The 18,191-nt window shown below is 39.4% G+C and overlaps 1 protein-coding gene across 2 annotated transcripts in view; it reads left to right on the top strand.

Annotated features, from left to right (window-relative positions):
* The window catches only part of LRMDA (leucine rich melanocyte differentiation associated), a 688,474-nt gene extending 680,120 nt beyond the window's left edge, over window positions 1-8,354 (top strand). Inside the window, exon 6 of one of the 2 annotated variants that reach the window (XM_054205663.1) lies at window positions 4,927-8,354. In XM_054205663.1, the coding sequence (XP_054061638.1) occupies window positions 4,927-5,006 (80 nt within the window). In that variant the 3' untranslated portion in view covers window positions 5,007-8,354. The remainder of the gene's footprint in view (window positions 1-4,926) is intronic. The other variant, XM_054205659.1, reaches the window with a different exon arrangement.
* Window positions 8,355-18,191: the final 9,837 nt, after the last annotated feature.

Here is an 18,191-nt window from a genome sequence, read left to right as displayed (position 1 = left end):
TTCAAGCTGATTTTGGTAAATGTCAGGCTAATGTTTTTATAGTTTGGGGTTTCTTTTGTTGGTTTTTGTTTTGTTGTTAGAATTTCCATGAAGATAAATATAAACTGAAAAATTACTAAACTCCTGTACAAAGGGTTTGTTTTTTTTTTTTGTTTCAAACCAGCTTTACTTATCCTTTAGATGAAAGGTTTTTAAGAGTTTTAAATTAATTCAATGGATAGAAGTGTTTTGCCTAAATCAGTAGCATTGTAGACTTGAAACTGTTTGTAGATGAGTATTTATTCTCCTCTAAATGTTGTAGGTAGGGAATTATTTTCATTTAAAGGAAGTTTATATTAATATTTAAGGGAATTTTGCAACTTCTGTTCATTAATTGTAGAAAATGCCCAAGTGCCTATGAAAAAAATGATAATGGTGTTGATATTTCATCCTGAAGGGTCTCAAAACAATTTACAGATTGGTAGTATAACCACACTGAAACGCACCCAGCTTCTTGGTGGAACATGGCAGCTGTTTAATAGCCCATAGCAAAACTATACAACAGCAGGTTGTGGAAAAAGACATGAATATGGATCAAATACAAATTGGCAGTGGAGGATTTAGTTGCTGTACTCAAATTAAAGTTAGGCAAAGTGGAATTCTGCTAGAATATTGAGTCTGCATGTGAAGTGCTACACTTTATCTGACCACAGTTCCTAGCGTGAAGACCTGTGGTCAGACCATCTGAAAGACAGGCAGGGACTGTCGGATGAAATGTAATCCCTGATGTATGCTGTAGACCAATGTGTTTGGCAAACAAATTTAATTGTGAATACTTTGCTGTTTGCACTTGCAGAAGGGTTTATTAAAAACATTTGATGTTAAAATGGGTGCCTGAGGGGGGGATCTTGGGCAGATGTGGCAATAGATTTTGAAGGGGGTGGCAAAAGTTTTGGCTTGACTACTTAGTTTTAGTAATTACTTTTTGCAGAAAATGGAATACTAGTGGAGAAGGCTGTGTTGCTAACAGCTGCCCCAGCTGTGATGGCTGAGAGGTGTTTGGGTTTTTGTAGATGTAGAGCATTTCTTTGCTAGGAAAAAAAGCGAACCAAGAAAGGCAACAAGATGCTACCAGACAATAATTCCCTCGGGTCACCGTTGGCCTGAGCTGAATTTTGACCTGTGACCGAAGCTGTGGGATCTGTAAGTCTAGCACATCCCATTTCAAATTCTTTTTACCATTTTCCATATAATACATGAAGATCTGCAAACTTTTTTTTGCTCTGGGAGAGTGTATGGAAGTCTGACTGCACCATAGCTCTCTGCAACACGTGCCCGATTTAAAAGGAGCAAACATGACTTGAACAATTTTTCATGTGCTTTAGTATGCATGTATGTATTTATTTATTTATTTGGATAATTGAGTTTTCCCTCAGCTAAGGAAAAGCTGGTGTTGCTGACATTACAATGTGTTTGTGAAGAAAGACTGATACCACAACACATGCAAGCAACTGCAAGGTCATTACTTACCCAGCATAATTAGAACATCCATTCCGAAGGGGGAAAACATTTAAAAGATAAAGAGTGAATTTAAAAATGATTCTTCCCAATGCATTTTTTTCATAATTATAGTTTTAACAGCTTGTGCTGATGGTAGGAGCAGCTACTTAAGAAAAATTAGAATCCTCATTCGGGGAAGATGATCCCTCAAGAGACCTTGTGTTGTCATTTCTCAAGAACCACGAGCAGAAACCTCATTCAGGATGCTGTGTGTTGTTTTGATGTATAGGGGGTATACTTAGCTTATTATGGCCAGTGCTGGGTATTTTAATTAAAAACCACCACAACAGCCACAGATGTATTGTTTCCCCCTTATTCCTCCCCTTGTCTGTGTGCAAAACCACAAGTGTACTCCTGCCCTGAACTGCAAGGAATGAATACCATAGCAGATAGGCAGGAGAGTGGCTGTAGGTTTCCTGAATTCATGTGTGACATATCTTAGCATCAAAATTCTCATTGCAGCACACAAGCCTTTTGTACTTCTCCGAGTTTTCTGCGGTTGCCAAAGGGAGGTGGGAAATGGAGAGGGAAAACAAAACCAAACAAAAAAACAACAGTCACCGCATTTAATTTATGAGCAAGATTATTGTTTTACAAATAACCTTCATGATAAATAAAGTCTCATGGCAACGTTTTCAGCCGTGCTTTTATCAAGACTCTCTGAGCGGTGTGTGTAATATGCCTGGCAATCGAATCACAGCTGTGTGCCTGGGTAGGGAATCTCTGCGGAGACAACACTTCCTTAATTTAAACAATTGTAGGCTGCAGGAGTTCAAAAATTTCAGCTGACTTTAACTGTCACTAGCCCAAGCACCTTTATCCCCAGGCGAGCAGCAGCAGCTGGATTTCATTTCCTGCTGCCAGACTGTCCGACATCTTTGCTGAACATCCCGGGAACTGAGCGTCTTTACTTTAAGGATTTTATTCAAGGTGACAGCTCCTCACACTTTAGCGTTCAGATCACCTCAAGTAGCTGAGATATCAGTGAAAATGAGAGCACTTCTCCAGCAAACTCCAAATTTAGATTGACTGAGGTTATCCTTAGGCCTCTAGACCCAGCCTCCTCGACAGCACAGGCCTGCCAGTAACTTTAAAACTACAGCGGAGTTTGTAATGATGTCTGGGGAGAAATATTCTGCCGGAGCAGTGGAGGATACTATAAGCGATAGGAAATGATGTCAGATTTAGTTAGGGCTGGAGACAGTGTTAGAATATACTTGGCATAATATGGCACCGGTATCTCTGTCAGCATCTCTGTTTTCTGTCACCGCACACAATCCCAGGCCTGTCTGTAGCCCTGACAGTGTCTTTTCAGATCAGGTTATTGCCAACTCGGAGAGTGGCTCAGCGCAGCGCCATACAGCCCCCTTTGTTTGAAGTCTGCCCTTTTGTCATTAATGCACTTGATGTCTATTTAAATCTGACGGTGAATGCAGTATCTGTTTTCCTGTCAAGAGATCATTGACAATATTAATACCTCATGTCCTTGCCTCATTTTCTAAGCGCTGACACCTAGCTACAGTCTCCAGCATTCATCAAACAGCACTCTCTCACCAGCATCTCTATAAACAGTCTTGCTTCCAGTCCTTAAGAAATGCGGCAGACCTCAAACAAGACTTTTATCAATGCCAGTGAAAAAGGAGTCTGAAGAATGCCATTAATAAACTGTTCGTATCCTTTACATTTGGAGCTCTAAATGGCCTTGTTACCAACCTAATGCCGGCTTCAGTTTGACTCGGAATATCATCTCTTTAGGGGGAAAAAAAACCTTGCTTCTCATTAGGCGCTTCTTTAGGAATGAGGGTATCATCCCTTGAATGTGGAAATTGCTCCACTAGTGAAATTATTGAAATTGAAATTATTGAAGAAAGCTCCGTGGAGGAGGGGAAAGGGATCAGGCACTGCACCATATAGTCTCCATTTGCGTTATCCTGAAGAGAAATGTGTTTTTCACAACAAGTGACAGGCCTATCAATTTATTTTTTTTTTTCAATAGGAATACGTTACTATCCCGATGTCTTGGAAAGAAGAGCATGGGTTAACATTAATCTTGTACAGCCCATGCCTTCCAAGGCTTTAGTTGCTTATCTGATGCACGTTATACTGGGAAAATAGATGCAGAATATAAAAGCTTGCATACTTAATTCATACTGCAGGTGCGCACAGTATTTGCTGCGTGAGTCCTGGAAAGCCAAAACAGCAATGAATTGAGGATCTGCTCCTCTCCCATCTTTACCCTTTATGTAAGGCGGTGTTTGTCTCCTTTGGGCGAGGTTATGTTTGCCCTTACGGCGGTGAGTGAGCCAGGTTCTTCAGTGATTGCTGTGTTAAGACACTCCCGAGGTAGAGGAGACTCTTTCACCTTCCTTCCGTGCGTGGGAGATGACTTTAATTTGACTATACGTGCCTGGGGGCACAAAGAACAACTCTGCTAGTAAAATTTAACATCTTTGAGGATGTTCACAGGTGGGATGTGACTGTGAACTTACGCTTTCACATACTACTTAGTACCACCAGAGGGGATGCTTTTGAACAAGGTAGTGGGATCTACAGGTATGTGTGTCTCTCTCGCAGCACTTAAGGCTTCCTCAGGCATCTTGCTGCCTGTACCCGCTGAGGATAATGTGCCTCGTCTCCCAAAAGCAGCGTTCTGGCTAATTGTTGAAAGCATCCTCTACATACTGATATTTAGCATTATTTATAATTGCATCTTGCTCATGCGATGTTGTTTGGAGAGCTACTTTGGAAATGTTTTTGCTAAATGATTATTCGTATGGCTGGGAAAGGCGCTGGAGTCTGGAGGGCTAGCCATTAGGAAGGCCCTAGGTCTAGCTCACGTCTGTTGGTGACTTCCCCTGTGGATTTCAGCCAGTCACTTCAGTTCTCTGCAAAGCAGGGATGGCTTTAGGTGCTTGTAGGATGGCTCTGTGAAGGTTTGAAAAGCTTTTCCTGGATTCACATTAAACTGTAACTATTTGCTGTTTTTTTCTTTTTGGTTTTAATCATCGTGAACACGTAGCAGGGAGATTACAGAGAGTACAAAACATAACTTTGACCCTGACTTTCTGGTCTTCAAAAGCAGGAGAGAGATACTGTGATTTAAAATATAGTGTATGATGTTTCAGTGTTATGTTATTCCATTTTTTGAAGACACTCATGGATGTATGTTTAACGGGATAGGTCGTGCAGGTATTTGAACACATTTTCCCAGTGGATTCAAAACTGCCGATTGAAATGGTAATACTGAATATTTCAAATGCACAAACATTTTTAGCAGGACAAGAGAAAACTATTCCCTTCCCGCCTTCAAATTTCCCTAGTTATGTGCTTTATTTGCATATCATGCCACCGTTGTCCTAATGGTAATTCATTTCCTTTTTATTCTAGGCATTTTGGGAAAATGCCGCTACATTTACTATGGAAAACATTCCGAGGGCAACAGATTCATCCGAGACGACCAGCTATAAAACACAGCGTTGTTTCATGCGTCTTCAATGCCTCCACATACGAAGCACAAATTGCATCTAAATTTTAAGCGTGTAACTAAAGTCCTCCAGTGCCTTCTGCTGACTTTGCCAAGCCTGTCAAGATCATCCTTCTATCTTAGTCTGAGTAGTCACACAGAGATTGACATGATTGCCTTTAAGCAGGTCCCATCCACCAGTGTGACAGACAGCTGCAGCCGAGCACCCGGCCTGACAGGAGGAGCACCGTGATGGATTGCCTGGTCCAATTGCCGCTCGCGGAAGAGCAGGGGTCACACCTGGGGCTTCAGTGAGCATGCTCCGTCGGCCGGCGCCTTAGCAAAAGCAGCGCGTTTATCTCTAGCTGGCCTGTTGAGCAAAAGTGGCTGGCGATATCAAAAGTGTTTATAAAAGAGAGAGGCTATAATTTCAGATGAAAAAGCCCTTATCTGTTCTTCTTTTTTGCCCTGTGAATTAAGTGCTTGTGTTTCTATCATCTCATACATGCTTACACAAATCCTTTCACAGTGGTATTTTTTTCTATTTGGTGTCCAGCCCCCCCACCCACGAATGAGCCTAGATGAATTATTTTTTGTCTTTCAACCGGGAAAAAAAATGTATCCTGAAAATATTTTGGCCATGCAAAGTATTTTCAATCTCTATAGTTGTTTATATGCAAAGAAAAAGGATTTAAGCAATTTTGCAGGCAAACAAAATTTGTGAATTCTCAAATTACCTCTCAACATTTACTATCTCTGACCTTCAGAAAAGTGATCATTTTTTTAATGCTGTAGAATAGTGGCACAGCTTAACTGTATGTATGTGGAAGAAGCCGTCAATTGTGATATTGACAGTGTGTATTATTCCTGGTTTATTGCACAAGATATTTTTAACTTGCACGGAGATTACATTTAGAATTAAATGCTTAAATTTGGAAAGAATAAAAGTGCTTAAAAGGAGTGATATAAAATAAAATTACCACCAGATGGGTTTGATTATTCAGAGGGGAGAAAAAGTCCATAAAAGTAACTGGTGGAATTAACAGCTTTACTAATATGTTATAGACACAAGTTCTGATTAATCCCTTTTGAGGTCTATGTAAGAAGGGCTACTGTCAAATTTTCAGTGGAAAAAATAAAATTGCATGGCATATTTCCTGGTTTTCTGATAAACAGGTTAGACATATTTAGAATCATGAACTTGTTACTGTGAAAAAAATTTCCAATATGTCATGCATATACTAGATACAACGGGATTGGCCAAGGAATACGCAAAACCTCTGACCTCTGGGCTGTTCCAGGCCCATGCATATTGGTCCCAGTTAAAAGCCATCACTGTCTGGCTGTTCTTGGCTTGTTTGAAGTTACTTGGTGGTCTTTATGCACTTTCCCGGTTGAAAAAGATGTCAGTTTTTAGAAGCTGCCTGCTTTTGGGGTCCATTATCAGCTACCGTTGCAGGTGGAAGTGAACTGGATATTGAAGGCAATCGTGAAATCAGGTTTGACCGATGAAAATGAATAAGACATTGGCAGAACGACAAAGGAAAACTGCTGCTGAACGTTTTAGGCCTTACTCAGTAAATGGAAGTCTTCACTCATTCTGAAAGTCTATAATAAATCCTTAACAGATACTTAGAATCAGTGATCAACGTAGAACTACCGCGTTCACACCACCTGTGGTTCAAATTGAGCTCTAAGCTGTTTGCCATACAAATTGTTGTCTGGAAAGCACGTTTTGGCCAGTTGTAACTCCTCTGCTAATGTCATAGATGGCTACAAATGAAATGCCAATTCACATTAGAAGTCCTAGGAGATATTAGATAAAGGAGAACTACGTGCCACCTTTTTTTTTTTGTTCAAAAAAAAAAAAATCATTAGAAATATTTAGGGCACTTGTTGTCTCTTGGTTACCAAAATAACAGAAATCCTAGTTCGTTCATATCATATCGTCTGTTTTGAATCCTCCACACATTTTGGCCATGGCATATTACAGGCAGCAGGGTTCCGAATCAGGGTGTTTAGGATAACCTAATGTCACTTTCAGTCTGGTTGCATATATGTTCTTGTCTTTATAAAAGGCTTTAACCCTGCCTCAAACAATAAACAGCACTTGCAAACTGACCGCATGATTTCTCCATCTTTATTTTGCTTGTTTACTTTTCCTAATGTCAAAACCATTTGTATCATTTTCAGGAGTGTTTTCTTCCCCGCAAAGCTTTGGAGGCAAAAATATTTTTGGAATGAGATGTGATCAAAGTCTCTTCCATTTTGGTTTTTGTTTTCACTTGGGGGATTATATACCTATAGTTAAATATGGTAAAGGCTTAATTAAAATTTGCTCAAAGGGAATTCACACTAAATGTCACTGAATCTGGAAAATCTAAAGGATAATCTATGAATACTTATTTTATATTACTAACATGTATTAGGATATTATTTAAAAACAAGCATGGATGTTTATTACTGTTTATGCTAACATAATTCTTTTTTTATATGCAGAGCACTTTATTTTCAGATGTCTTCTGCTGAAGTTCTGTTTTAAGAGATGGCAAGCTTTCCAAACCTGGGGCTGCTATCTACACTTCGTTCTTTCCTCAGTGGGAACTATGCCTGAATTTCTTAACTGAACTGAGTATCATTTAGGGTGAAAGTTGCAGTAAAGTAATCTAAGAGATTCCACTCTCTCTCCTTTACTCCCCCGTCTGCATACATGGCACATCTTTCCCTCTCAAGATTAACTAGGCTATTAAAAATAAAAGACTTGCCAACAAAGCTATAAGGATTTTAAAACGTGTATCTTTCCAAGGAACCACTGCATTCTTAATTCTTTGTGTTGTCACAAAAAAAGTTTTGGCCAGCCGTGTTTCTTGATGGTTAACCATGAGATCCGAGGTGTGCTTGAATAAGTAATATTAAAATACTACAATTTTTTTTAAAAAAAAATCCACACTCCAGTTTTATGTTCAGTTTTGTGATGACCAGTACTTTGGCTTTTGGCAGACATCACATGCCTTCACAAATGAAGACTAGGAGGCGAATGGTTTTACTAGGAGCTGCCTGTAGTAGCTGTGCTTTGTTAGTGTGTTCCTAACTTTATGTATTGCAAATGTTAATTCCTAACCTTTTAATTAAAAATAAGAAAAAAATCCAAACGGCAATATTTAAGTGAAATTTTAAAGATAAATGACCTTCGGTGAAAATCCTACTGTTATGGATACACAGACCTAACTTGAGAGCAAACTGGCTCTAATTGCACGTGTTGCATGCGTAAGTGATTTATAGGATTGCTGAAACCATGTTACTATTGAAACCACTTTTTTTCTCCTTTGTTAGGGTTGAGTCTCACAATACTTATTCTAGTATTTTCTTCGCTCAAACCCCGAGTCCTTTTGAAGCTGATGTTATTATCCATGAGAGTCAGCGTTACTAGTATTGGAAGGCTGGTATTGCAGCTTCCTTTTTAATATATTTTGTTCTTTGAGCAGGGTATTACATGATTGCTAAACGTTCAATTCTCACATCTTCTTTGCAGATGAAAAATCACTGTATGTTGGTCTTCTGTTACTCCCATTTAAGTCAGAAGAAAGAAACAAACCTGTCTGTGCTTTTGAAAATTCTTTCTGTAAATTACAGGGTTCACTTGCTGCCAGTGGATGTATTAATATTTTTTATTCCTGCCAACAATATGAGTATGTTGGGAAATGTTTACCCCCCGCAGAACATTGCTAGATGCTGCCTTTGTGGTGAGGTTCTGAACCAGCCCATTTTATACTGACTCAGACCGAGTCTTACCACATATTTCTTCTTTATGTGGTGTGATAGTTGGCACATGAGTCTCTGCTTGCCCAGTTTGGGAAAGTTTATTCTCTTTACTCTGTGTGCAACTCTCTGTCTTTCTGCTTTGTTAAATGGTTGGCATATGTGAAAGAAAGAGATGAAATTCAGCTTTCCGGAGGTGTAACCGCATAGCCAAGATTGAGGCTGTGCAGGTTTCCAAGTATCCGTTTGCAGGTTCAGGCTGGGGAATGTGACAGTGAGTCAGGTGACATGAAGTCAGGGGTCTTGCACGGCTTGTGAGCTGCTGTCCTCTCTTCCCAAAGATCCCTAGCTGTGTCCTTGTCTGCTTCAATTGCCGTGTCATCGCTCTGCAAGCAAGTGATGGCACGAAATAAGTAAGCGCTCCCCTTTTGTTTTTAAAGTGAAATTTCTGCTTCACTGCTTGTAATATAACAATTGAAATGCGTAGTTTGCTTTTTAGTGTTTTTATGTATACATCTGGTAACCGTTACATCTCACTTGCTAGTCTTTTTCTGCGACTTAGTTAAAATCTGTTTTCTGCATTCCTTTCTACTCCTAGTAATGGGAATAAAACAAACGAGATATGATGGCGAGAAAACAACCATCTAAAGATGCTACTGTGGGACCGTGCCAATGCTGACAACCCTGAGTGACAGGTGAGCATTGTTGTACACAAACGCGTCTCAATGGCTTGAAGGAAAGAGATGTCTTATGCCTTCTGGTTTGGAGCCTTCTTGGAGTTAGTCTGTGGGTGTGAACAACTGATAGAGCCTTTGATTTCCTTATACCACTCCAGCAGTACTAGGTGGTTAAAGAATGTTGTCTTACCTACATTTAATGCTCTTTTGACTTCTAATATTATCCAAATAACCTACCAAGGTCTTGGATTATATGAGCAGTAGGCCCAAGAAAAATGGCTTCTTCCAATCATTTTTAACTTAACATTCTTAAGAAGTCTTAAGAGTATTTTTGTTGGTGTTTGTTATGTGAGAATGTGCAGGATATACCCAGCACTCCTACTTCGTCAAAACTGGTTGCATTAACGTATTTTCTGTATGCGGTAGTAAAGCAGCTGAATCTTTCTAAAAGTTACCTTTTAGGTTAGGTCTCTGATGGACTTGCCTCTAGTGGTGTTGTCAACCTGAAGGTGACCCTTTCTTAGAGTTGCTGACAATTAGATTAAGGTTTCAGATCAGGATTTTCACAAGCCTTCAAGGAGCAGATATTTTTAAGGACAAGCTAAGTCGTGGTCATGGCACGTTCACAAAATATCATCATCATCTCAGCATCCTCAGCATATTAAGGAAACAGAATCTTGGAAAATATGTTTAGTTCTAGGTTAGTTGTGTTCATAGGTTTTAATGTAAAATATATTCTATGTTATCACATTACATGCAATGTTTGGGCTGTGACAGCAAGTTCTTAAATGTGTTCAAAGCAACCTACCAGCACAAGTTCAAAAATTTCTTGCAAATATTTTGCATTCTGCTTGAAAGTTTTGCTGACAAATCAAAAACAAAACTGTAAAGTCAAGGGGTTTTTAAACCTAGCTTTATCTTATTCTATAAGTTTTTAAACAGATCACCTCACCTCTCATCCATAATTCCATACATCCTATATATCATTATAGTATTGTAGTTTTATAACGAAATATATAGAAAGAAATCTTTTTGGACGTGTCAGTATTAAATGTAAGTTTTAATTCGGTATTATATTTGGAAGTAAAGAGGAGTTTCACAGGATCTCTTCAGATCATATTCTGGAGAAAACCAGTGGCAGAAGAGTGCAGCTTAAGAAATTCTCCATTACTTCTACATTTGAATGGGGAAAATCAAATAAAGAATACCAAGGTAACGGAAATTGATATTGCTAGCATAATTTTTATCTGTAATTGCCCTTCCAGTTTTAAAGTAACACTATTTTTGTAATTAAATATTTAAGATTTAGTGTAGGGAAACAAAGAAAGGAGATTTCTGAAGACAACCTGCTTATTCATTTTGTAGGCTTCTCTGATTTTATAAGACCTTTGAAACAATGTGTGCACTCAATTATCTAGCATTCAGTCTATCTACTGAGTAAGCAGACAGTTGTGGACTTCAGGGAATTTTCAAACACACATGCTGTTCAACCTTAGCAATTTTCTTTTACCTAGGAATTGTTTTCAGAAATTCCCATATAATGAAATTTCTGTTTAAGTTGATAGCTGTAAATGAGGGCATAGTTGCTTCATTTCCTTTTGACAATAAGCCAAATTCATCCCTGGTGGAACTCCATTGATTTAACTCCACTTGAGCTAAGCTACGCTGGGGATGAATTTGGACCAGCTTGAGATTTTTTTATTCATCTTTTCTTTAATTTCCTTTAGCTTAGTAGTCGATTTAGGGCTGGTCAGAGGATTACAATGCAAGAGAGGGGAAAAGCAAAACTTCTCTGCTCAAGAGTCATTTCCTTTTTAATACCCTACTGATTTAACCATGACTTGTAATGTGTTTCAGGTAGCCAAATTTCAACATCAATTTTGGAAGAAAGTTCACTATACTTTGAGTCTCCTTCCTTGGCTACTTCCCAAACCACCAAATCACCACCTACTATACAATGCACATATTATAGAAGGCAATGGAAATGTCAGTGCGCTGGGAAATTATGTGGATAAACTGCAGTTATCAACTGGTGCCTGATATGGTTAGCTGGAGCTCCACTGATTGCACACCTCTTTGGCCATTACTTCAGGTGATGGCGGAACTGCAAGATCTCGGCATCTGTAATGCCTAACGTACCTTCCCCCCAGCTACTGCTTGCTGTACTTGGGTTTCTGAGAGTCTTGGGTGGTTTCTGTCCATGAGGTGCTCTGCCAGTCTTTTTCCCTTTTTTTTTTTTTTTTCTTTTTTGTAAGTTTTGGTTATTGTGGGTTCGCACCCAATAAGTTTTAAGTTTGAGCAAAAGCTGAAAGCATCATTCAGCCAAAACCACTACTGAGCTATATGTGGTTTTTATCTGAAACTGTAAATCAGCTGCGTTCACTGAGGGGTTAGCAAACCTGGCCTGAATGTCAAACCTCTAGCGACTCCCTCAAAACGGGTTAGTTCTGGGTTTCATTACGAAAGGTTTGCACAGCTCTAGCTAAGCCCTCATTTTCCACTTTCAGATAAATGCTTTTTCAGCTGTATTTATGAGGCTTAAGAGTAAAAAAACCCTACCAGCTGTTAATGTTAATCACAAATTTATATCATAAGCACATTCTGAGTCTTATCCTCTTTCCGTTCATGTCAGTGGCAAAGCTTTCAACATCGATAGCAGTAGGAGCAAATATCACAAAACACAGGAATGCACACCTAGTTTAAAAGGAGAAAACAGAGCTCTGCCTTAAACTAACAGAGCCAGGAATAGGATGCTGTACTTACAAATGTTTTGCTGTTTTCACATTCACTTTTGCACCAAGAAGCACTTAGTGGCAATATAGAAGCAAGCACAAGTTTCAGCTTCATGCCGGAATGGTTTGCACTTTCTTATGGGGCATCAAAATACACGTTAGAACAGCATCTTTGACGTAAGGAATCGAAACATTATATAAAAAATGAGCCTCTATCACTCGTGCTAAGAAAGAAGCCCAGATTTATTAGTTCTGAAGCAGCTGCTGGCTGATAAATTTCTGGAGCTTTACACAGTGGCAACATTCTGTTATCTATCAAAATGCAAATTAATATTTATTTTACAAAATTTTAATTATTCTGAAAGTAATTCTATTTATGAATTTAGTAAGGTCTGATGCATTTGGGTTGTGTTTTTTCTCAAATCAGAACACGAGGGATTTAGTCTGTATGGCTTTCTGCTACGTTAGCCATTTGGGTTTTGAGGCTTAGCAGTTCTCATTGTACCTAACCGGAAGGCCAGCTTCACTGAAATTTTTGAAATCTGAACAAATGTCCTGGACCTGCAGATTGTGCTAATGAATGTTTTACAGGAAGGTAGAAGTGTAGATTTCAGGACTACGAGGCAGGGTAGGTGGTTTCAGTTTGTGCCTATTTCAGTGGCTTGCTTTTAAGCGTCACTAAAATAAAAATACTTTTCCTAGTTTCTCTATTGAAATAATATAGCTTACCTGAGAGGATGCTGAGACTTAGTTAACTAAAAATATTCCCAGGTCTGTTGCAGTAACATACCAAAAGAATTCTGTTCTCACTCTGTTTATATTTCATACAAAATGCTATATTTAAAACCTTTTTTTTTTTTTTTTTTTCTATTTTTAGTAAACCTAAGTCCTAAGTAAATGTCACTGTTAATGCCACTGGTAAAATTCATCCTTGAGGGCATTCCAACATAAATAGCAATGATAACAGTTGTATCGTTTTGGAGCAGTTTGAATTTGAGGCCACACTATGCCGTATTTCCTGAAAGTTATTTTCATGCATCCCTCCTGTGCATGTGTTTGGAAACACACCTGTAAGTGCAACAGAAGGCTGTGGCTATGCTTTGTTGTTTAACCCTGGCTCTGTCATACTGGCATAAATTGTAGTACTTCTTGGCTAGAATGCAGAATGTTACCTTGTATGAGAAGTCTCATCCCCTGCTGGTAGGCTGCCTCTCCTCCTCCCCACAGAGAGCAAAGGTGGCATCATGAAAGGTTTGAATCTGGTTTATCCTTAACTAACCATAGCTGCGTAACTGAGGGTAATAAATGTATTCTGGCCCTTCCCACCTTTCTCTGCTACTCACTCACTGATTACCTAATCGTAGGGAATGCTAACGTAAATTCTTGACTGTGTGTAGCGATAGTTCTGGTTATATCATTCTATGTTTTGTTTTGTATTAACTTTTTCATTTAGCCTTCAGTGCAGCAAAGAAAAAGGAGACTGCAGAAGCATTTGCTTTTCTGGTAACTTACCTGGAGTTTAATAGACCTGGAGTTTAATAGAAGTTAATGAATTTTTGTTTGGAATTATGGTCTTTCACCTAGTAATGAAATAAACGGTGAAGCAGTGCCTCAGAGAAAAACCAAAACAAAAAAAATGGGGCCCCTGAACGTCAGGATTGAATGCACGGTGTGTTGGGTGCCCAGCAAAGGCTGGGTGCAGCACTGGGGACTGGAACGCTCATCCATCCAGAGGGAGAGTGGCTCTATTTTACTTGAAGATTTGGCAGTGCCCTCTGCAATGTCCCAGGTTACCCTCTGCTGAATGAGCATCTTCCGTCTGAGCCCAGCTTTCTCCACAGTCAGACGTAAATAGGCAGCATGCTTCCCCCAAAAAGCAATCAATCCCTCTAGGATCCCTCTAGGACTAGTAGGGAAACGGGCATATATAGTAATTTTCAAAAAACAAGATTAAACTGCATGTTTGCATGTATGTGCAAGCTCATGTGCCATCGTTGTATTTCTCCTCTTATGTTTTTAAAAATAAGTTTAATCGGGAGCCCAAGTAATTATTTTAAGAAGATAATATTTTTTTAAGTCCAACTGATGGTCAAATCTGAAAGCTGAAACATGGCCAGTTGAAATGGGCAAAGAGAGCCCCAGAGTGAAATTACAGTGTTTAACTGTGTGAAACATGTCTGGCTGCCCATACACAGTCACAAATAACTCTAGGAGAATCTGAAGGACTCAGGCTGCCCAGGGAAAGGGAAAAAAAAATGACTATTTATTATATCAATTAAGCCCAAAGGGAAAATGTCATAATGAAGGAGTCCAGAGTTTTAGGCTCTTATTTAATTTTTTTTCTAAATTTTGAAAGACAAAGAAATCCCGATCCGATCTTAAAAATGACATGTATTTATTTTAAATGAATGATAATGATACGAGACTGCTCTCTTCTTCTTCTGAATTGTGTTTTCAACTCCTGGAGTCCCGCCCTGAGACCCCTTAGCGTCCATTAGCAGATCCATTTTCTACCCTTAAACTATGTATTCTTATCAAAATGTTAATTCTTCCAAGCCTTGAAAAAAACACCCTGATACGCTGCGTATTTTATATGCCAAATTATTCCACTTTAATGGAAAAAGAACAGAAATGTTAAGGAATTCATGTGTATCTGAGTTGTGCACATCAATCTTCTAAGGCGGCACATAACAAAGGTCAGAAATAGCCTAGCGCTGTGTTTTGTGTAGCGCATCATTCTATGAGGAAAATGTGCCCAAGTTCCTCCTAAAACATTTTTTTCAAGCATGGTTACTACTGAATATATTTCTAAATGACAAGGTTTATTTGTCTGTATTTTGATATGTTTAGAGGAAACTCAGGCTGACAGTTAGAGGAGGCAGGAAGAGGGAACCACAACAAGTTCCACCCAAACACAAAATGTCATCTCTTCCCTAGCTAGGATCCAGAAGCATCCTGATGAAAAAAAGAGCAGACATTTAAAAGTTTCTGACATGTGTCACAGATGCAGCCATTGAGCCACTGTTGCTGATGTAGCTCGAAATGACAGCATCCAAGCCATTGGAACTGGCTGCGGGACATTCAAAGTTTGGTGTGTGTCGCATTTAATCCTTGTCATGGCACATCTAGAGAATAAAAAAGACAAATGGACACAGGGTGTAGTGATAGTTCAAAAAACTTAAAATAAAGCTTCCCAGTCTAATTGATATTATCAAGCTGTGCTAACATTTACCAGCCACCAAGTAGACAGACAGGAGGTCAGCACCCTTTTTTTCTGCAATTTTCCCCCAAGTCAGAAGGATAAGTCTTTCAAGCTTCCTCTAAGGGTGACCCAAATACATGAACTGTTTACTCAGAAATAGCACTGACTTGCCAAAGATACTCCTTAATAATCAAAACATATAAAGACAAAAAGGCTTCAACCACTGATGAAGCAACTTGTCGTGCATGGCCCATGTTATTTATTTACACTAGTTTAGGATCCAGCCAATAATGATGATTATTGCACCAAAGAGTTGACAGTTTATTGATTGTACTACCTCTGGATATTTTCATAACCTTCATTTCTGATTATATCGTTGTAAAGTTGAGGTGCAGGCAGCATAAAATAACATCCTTTTTGAGTTACCATGTTGGCATCTTCTTTCCAGTAGTGTGTGTTTTAATGCTGGCCCAAAATGTTTGTGTAAATAAAACCGATTTTCTGCAATGGCTCAAGGACTGCAGCACAGATCACTTGATTCAAGAGCTTCACATCTAGGTTTCCAGCGAATTTATAGTCAGCAGCCCATTAGCTTGTCATTGATTGCGGGGGATGAGTGCCTGCTCCTCATCTAACTTCCAGTTTAACGTAGGAGATACTTTTCCATTTAGCAGCCTGGGAGGTGAATACAGAGGATTCAATTTTCGCATTTTCCAAATACAATCAGCCTCTGATAATGCGAATCCCCTGGCAAGTTGAAGTTGAAAAAAAAAAAAAAATCTTTTGTATTAAAAAGTCAGTGGTACCTACAGGCTATTGGACTGGTTTCTACTTAAATCTTTTGGCTACCTAGGCATAGTGATAAATGAGGCATGGGTTTAACAGTGCTTCCTTCTCTATGTTAAAACAGACTCTTAAGACGTTCACAACATTATAGAGGTTATGGTGGTGGAAGGGAAGGTTCAACGAAGGAATGTGTTTAATATACACATTTTTTTATACAGTTTTATTAGAGGATTGAACAAACGTATTTGCTACTACCCATCTATCCACCACATGGTTGGGAAGGAATATTTGTGTAGTTCTGTTGTCTGAAGTTCAAAAATATTTCTGAAACGGGCTTTTTGCTCTTTATCTTTGCATCCAACAGCAGAGCCAAAAGCTTGAAAATATTGTAAAAAACATATATGGGTATATTTCTACCCTAGACCGGAAATATGAAAACAATATATCGCAAAAGACCCCCCTTTTTTTTTCTCTCTTGTAAAACATAGCTTTAGGAGAAGTCAGGTTAGTGTGTTAACTGAGACTGGAACTCTGAATGTTTTGAGGTTCTCCCTCTGACAACCTCAATACTAACTAGTGTGATGTTCAGACTTGGTTGACTTGGTTGCCCCCTGGAAGAAAAGGATGCTGAGAACTGGACTTCTCCATTTCACATGATTTCTTATGCCTTAGAGGTTTAGGTTATGAGGTATTCGCCTGGTGAACCTCTTCCTGTGTCTAAATTAGAGGATGGTGAGGCTCATAGTTCAGCGGGGAGGTTGCAGCAGGCACCACTGCTGCTGAGGGACGGAGCAGGTAGCTGCTGGCTTGCCCACAGAGACTCTCTATGTGTAGGGCAGATGTTTCCCCACAGTACCAGTGCAGTGGATAACAGGTTAGCTTGAAGGTCTGTCCTTTTTGCATGTGACAGGTAAGATGGAGCTCCCATGGAACATTGGGCTCGCCTCCAAAATTCTCCTCCTGGAAGATCTGCAGTCGAGGCCTGCAGGGATACCAGGGCAACACCCAGGTAACACAGCTTTCTTAATGGCACCTCACAGAGGAAATAAGCCTCGGTCATGTTTCAGCTGGGCCTGACTAGCGGCATAACTGTAAATCAGTGCTGTTCCATGACAAGTCAAGTTGCACCTCAAGAGCAAACCACTCCCCTTTGTCCCCATTTACGGTGGCACAAGGTGGTTCCATTGCTGTCAGAGAATGACGTTTGAAATTGCTTTTGCCCAGGTGGTGGACCACTTCTGTGTCATGCGGATTGACGCACAAAAGACTTGGAATGGAAGAGTGTGGTGTAAGCTGGGATGGTGGATGCTTTGCTCTTTTTGGTGACACCGTAAAGTCCTCCTGTTAAGCTGCTTGGGTTTGTGGAAATGTTGTGGCTGTACATCCACCTCCTCCAACAAAGGCTTTTGTATGTATTATGTTCCTACACGCAGCGAAAGTAACAAATTTGAATGTAACAACAGAAAATTAAACTAGTAAGAAGAAAGGTGTAGAGGGCAAAAGGCATGGGCAATGCCTCATTCTTTTACAGTAATGACAATGGTGAATGGTATAAAAGGGATTAGTGGGTGGGAAAATATTTTTTAAAACAGTTTTTATAATAGTGGTGGCTATAGTTGGCAATCTTCATACATCAGGTAGAAGTGTTTAATGATCTTTGGTAATAACTGTGTTCCACGGGGCAGAGTTAAGATTGTGTCAGAAATCCCATTCCTAAATTTGTTTCTTCATTGTGCATCATCTTCCTGTCGAAGACAGGACGTGGTTATTCTTCCCTTCTGTCAAAAATGAGCTGTCATCTCAAAGAAACTAGACTAAAGTGCAAAGAAACTAGACTCTTCATTCAAATTATCATGTTGGATTCCATCCACTCATTTTTGTGTCATTGCAGAACATGTTTGCATACCCGACAGCAACATAAGTTCATTATTTCTCTCTGCAACGGAAACTCAGTTTTCTTTTCTGCCAGATAATTCCAGAGGATTTATGTAAGCTAGGGATTTTCCATTTGCCTTAATGGGAGTTACCCCGCA

The sequence above is a fragment of the Rissa tridactyla genome, chromosome 6, assembly GCF_028500815.1.
Source record: "Rissa tridactyla isolate bRisTri1 chromosome 6, bRisTri1.patW.cur.20221130, whole genome shotgun sequence".
Taxonomy (NCBI): Eukaryota; Metazoa; Chordata; class Aves; order Charadriiformes; family Laridae; genus Rissa; species Rissa tridactyla.
Note: the sequence above shows the minus strand (reverse complement) of the source record. Positions and strands in the feature narration are given on the sequence as shown.